General features: G+C 59.2%; 1 protein-coding gene across 1 annotated transcript in view; it reads right to left on the bottom strand.

Annotated features, from left to right (window-relative positions):
• The window catches only part of SYT3 (synaptotagmin III), a 12,113-nt gene that overhangs the window by 1,226 nt on the left and 6,689 nt on the right, over window positions 1-4,198 (bottom strand). Inside the window, exons 6-10 of the mRNA XM_012733523.1 lie at window positions 3,919-4,137; window positions 2,648-2,768; window positions 2,205-2,376; window positions 1,999-2,131; window positions 61-129 (exon numbers count right to left, since the gene is read on the bottom strand). Of these exons, the coding sequence (XP_012588977.1) occupies window positions 64-129; window positions 1,999-2,131; window positions 2,205-2,376; window positions 2,648-2,768; window positions 3,919-4,137 (711 nt within the window). The 3' untranslated portion in view covers window positions 61-63. The remainder of the gene's footprint in view (window positions 1-60; window positions 130-1,998; window positions 2,132-2,204; window positions 2,377-2,647; window positions 2,769-3,918; window positions 4,138-4,198) is intronic.

Consider the following 4,198-nt stretch of genomic DNA (forward strand, 5'->3'; position numbering starts at 1 on the left):
TCCTCCCTCAGACCCGGGGTCCTAGTCCCCAGCTCTCTGCCCCCTGTTCTGGGCTCTTACCCCTCACTCTGAGTTCTCCTTCTCTGACAATCCTTTGCTGCCTTTTGTGAAGCTGGTCAAAGTCTTTTCCTGAAGAGGGAAATCAAGACGATTTAGGGGTGGAGGACAGAGGCAAAACAGTGGCTGATAACATAAGATGTCACATGAGGTTCTTTTACACAGGACTCTGAAATGCTGGGCAAGGAAGCCACGAGAAAGTAGGAGCAGAGTCTGCTCTGGGGGCCTGAGCAGTGACGGAGCTCACCTGCCTGGCAGAAAGAGCTTTGGGGTCACATATAATCACTGTCCCAAGGTCAGGTCAGCTGGGGTGCAGCACGGCCCACCAGAGACAGGACAGGACGCGGGAGTGTCCAGGGGTGTGTAGCAGGAGGGACTTTCCTTTCACCCCTTCAACTGCATTCTCAAATCTTAACTCTGCTCAGCTGAAACCCCTCCCCACTGCTCAGATACAAGGGCAGGTGTGGCCTGGAGTGAGGCCCCAGGGTGGGGCAGGGCAGGATTTCCCCTATGCCCAAACTCAGCCATGGAAAACACTATTGTGCTGTTGTAAAGAAACATTCTGGGGCCTCCCTGGTGGCACAATGGGTTAAAGCGCAGCAGCACTCAGCCAGGGAGTGACCCACAGGGCACAGCAGGCCACTCCTGACCTGCCCGCTGCTCCCCTCAGCAGTGTGTTTCAGTAGATCTATCTGTCTCTGGGGACTCCTCTCACCCACCCACCCCCGCACCTCTGGCCTGTACCCCAGCTCTGTGTGCATAAATAAATAAATCTTTAAGGAAAAAAAAGACACTGTACTATGGTGATGGCACATGGGTGATTTAGTGATGGGAAACCCAAGGGGATTGCAACTGAGATGGAAAAAGGCACAAAAATATGTAAAAATAAACTAATATAATTAAAAAAGAAAGAAAGAAAAGAAACACTTGGTGAAATAAGCCAGAAGGAAAGAGGAAAATATCGCAGGTTTTCCTTATAGAAGGAGTAGGGGAACCAGGTAAGGGACCAGGAAAGAAATAACTATAATAAATTAAAAAAGCAAACCTAACAGGTAGCTATCAACCTGAGACCTCTGCAGGCGAGGGGAGGGACTGTGTCCTTGCACAGGGACAGGGTGGTGGCACACAGCTGACCTGGTGCTGGAAATTCCAAGGGGACTACACCCGGGAGGAGAAAGCCAACATGGTGAAATGGACAATAACGGAAAATATTTACAAACAGACTGTTTTAACAGAAATAAATAAATAAAATAAATAAATTAAAGGGGGGAATCTGGACACAGCGGAAAGAAGAAACACACATTCTACACAATCCACATTCACGGCCCTGAAGTCTAGGATGAGCCAAGGGTCCTGTTCACTAACAACCTCCCCCCCCCCAGTGAAATTCACATTTCACTCTAAACATTCTACTTATACCCCAGACAGAATTTAGTATAATTTGACTTTCATGGACTTACTGAAGCAAATTCACCAGCAAAGCTTTCAAAAATCTTTCCGAATGCAAGCACAGCCATGTCTGAAAACTGAATTGCCATTGCGAGGCCAGGTCCAGTTCTGGGGCGCGCCCCGGGGCCTGCAGGGCCTGGTTCTCACACACATACTGGGCTCCAGGCCCCCCCCCCACCCGCTGCCTTGGCGAGAGATGCAGGGCCTCCCCCTGCAGGCTCAGCCTTGAGCCCTTCACCTGTGCCCTTTCCTGCTCAAGCTCCGGGCCTCTGCTCCAGTGCCACCTCCTCCAAGAAGCCCTCCTGGATGCCCACTCTAGAGAGCAGCCCCCCATTCCTCAACCAGGTTCCCTGGCCCTGCCAAATCCGGAAGCCCACAACCCACAGGGCCAAAGCAATGGAACTGAACAACAGGCTATGAACCTTCCTACCAAGGTGGGCACAGGGCCCCATTTTATCGCTGTCCCCCCTGTACTTTGGACTTGCCACTCACCTCCACCAGCTGATGCCAGTGCTCCACGGGCTTGCGGGGGTTGGCCAGCATCTCAGCCCAGTGCTCCCGGCCGTGGGGGTCGGCGGCTTCTGGGCCCACGCGGCACACACCGATCACCTCGTTGTGCCCAATGCTGGGGGCAGGGGGTGTCAGGGGCGGAGCTGTGGCGGGCCCGCCCTGCCCCCCACCTGGCCTCACCCCCTCACCAGTCATAATCTACCACGGCGATGCTGAGCCCCACATTCTCCACGCTCTCGGGGGCCACGTCGAACACGAGCGCCTCGTTGTACGTGGGGTTCAGCGTGTTCTTCTTGATGGAGGTTTTTCGCTTCTTCAGACGCCGCCCCTCGCTGATCAGAGAGGCCTTCACATAGGGGTCTGGGGGAGGGGAGGGGGCGTACTGAACCCCAACCTCCACCCTCACACCTGAGTCCAGACCCATGCCTCTGGTCAGACAGGTCGGCAGGTGTGGGTCATCGCTTCTCCTGCCCCCTCCTTCCTCGGACTCGGAGTCCAGCCCCCACCTCTCGCCTAGTCGGGCCCACTGACCCCTCCCTCCTCCCCCCCAACCTGGAGTCCAGGCCCCGCCCCTCCCAGGCCCGGCTCCAAGTCCCGCTCCTCCCCCGACAGGGGTCCCCCAGGAACCCACCCGAGAAGCCAGTGAGGTCCATCGCTTTGAGGTTAGAGGCTTTGATGATGGTCACGGTGAGGCGCCCGGCCGTGGGGAGGTAGCAGAGTGAGAAGTTGAGCTCCCCAAGGTCTGCCTTTTCCTGCAGTGGGTGAAAGGGGGTCAGCGCTACCCTGCCTGGTCTCCCCCCAGCTCTCCTTTTCCTGACATACGGGGCGCAGGCTCCCACACCCCTCACAACCCAGCTCTGGGTCAAATATTGTCCTCAGGGGAGATGGAAAGGGCAGAGCCGGCACAGGGCAAGAGGCCCTGAGAGGGACCAGGCCCCTGGAGGAAGTCCCTTAACCAAGGAGCGCTGGAGTGACCAGGAGAGACAGAGACTGGAGGGGGGGGAGGGTAGCCGACAGCTGCCCCCTACAGCTCCTAGCAGATGCTCGCCTGGGGGCCCCATAGCCCTGGCCCCTGACAGCGAGTGATGGCCACCAGGCCTGGAGCTCAGGCGATGGCCAGGGGCCCCCAGAGGGGAGGGAGTAAGTGAATGAGAGGAGCCTGAGGGGCTGGGACGTGGGGAGACAAAGGTGCTCGCAGGGAGCAGCCCGGGTGGGGCTCCGTGGGCAGTGAAGGCCCCAGAAACCGGCCCTTGGTTCTCAGAGGCGGGGTTTGGGGGGTGGGGGAAGGGCACCGAGGAAGAGCCCAGGCACCCCGCTCAGCCATGACGTCACAGGGGACACCGAGGCTGGAGACAGGAAGCCCCTCAGCAGGGGCAGGAGGGCTGAGCCCACTCACCCCACACGCGGCCCCAACACCCGCCACGGCCCCAGGCGGGCAGAGCTGGAATGTTCTGGACAGTGGGGAAAGGAGGAAGGGGGCCGGTCTGGGAGAGGGGCCCCTTGTGGGCCCCACCCTCTGGAGCCTGGGTGCACTGGGGGTGTCAGGATCTCAGGGACCCCACTGTGTGTGAGGGCTGGGGGATCAGACTAGCAGGGGGTTTGGTTAAATGAGTGCTCGGTGTTGAGGAGTGAGAGGATGCTCGGCATGGGGAACCCCACTGGTGAGAAGGCTGGAAGGGAAGGAAAAATAGCCGCAGCTCCGCAGGCAGAAGTGGGGGGCCAGGGGCCCTGGGAAGCGGCTAGGGGCTGACAAGGGGAGGGTGGTGGCGCCTGCCCGTCTCTGTGCGAGCTCGCTGTGGGCGGTATTGCCCAGCAAGACACATTCTCAAAGCCAGGCCGGGAAGTCAGAGGCAAGGCAGTGAGGACTGCGGGGTGTCCCGGAGGGCTGTGCGGGCCACTGACCGAGCCGCCCTCCACGATGTCCCGCCACAGCGGGCGGTCGGGGGGCTGCTCGGCCAGCTCCAGGAGGTTGTCCAGCACCACCTGGCCGATGAGGTCGTGCCGCGAGAAGCGGTCGAAGTCGTAGACGCTGAAGTGCAGCTTGCGCTGCGCCAGCTCAGCCAGCGGCACGGAGAACTGGAAGGTCTCGTTGAAGACGGGGTTCAGGGTCTTCCTGTGCACCTGCGGGCGAGGAAGGGAGACTATACCCGGCCCACCAGCCTCCTCCCTCAGACCCTCCCCC

This window comes from Condylura cristata, unplaced genomic scaffold (assembly GCF_000260355.1).
Source record: "Condylura cristata isolate star-nosed mole 26May11 unplaced genomic scaffold, ConCri1.0 scaffold00041, whole genome shotgun sequence".
Taxonomy (NCBI): domain Eukaryota; kingdom Metazoa; phylum Chordata; class Mammalia; order Eulipotyphla; family Talpidae; genus Condylura; species Condylura cristata.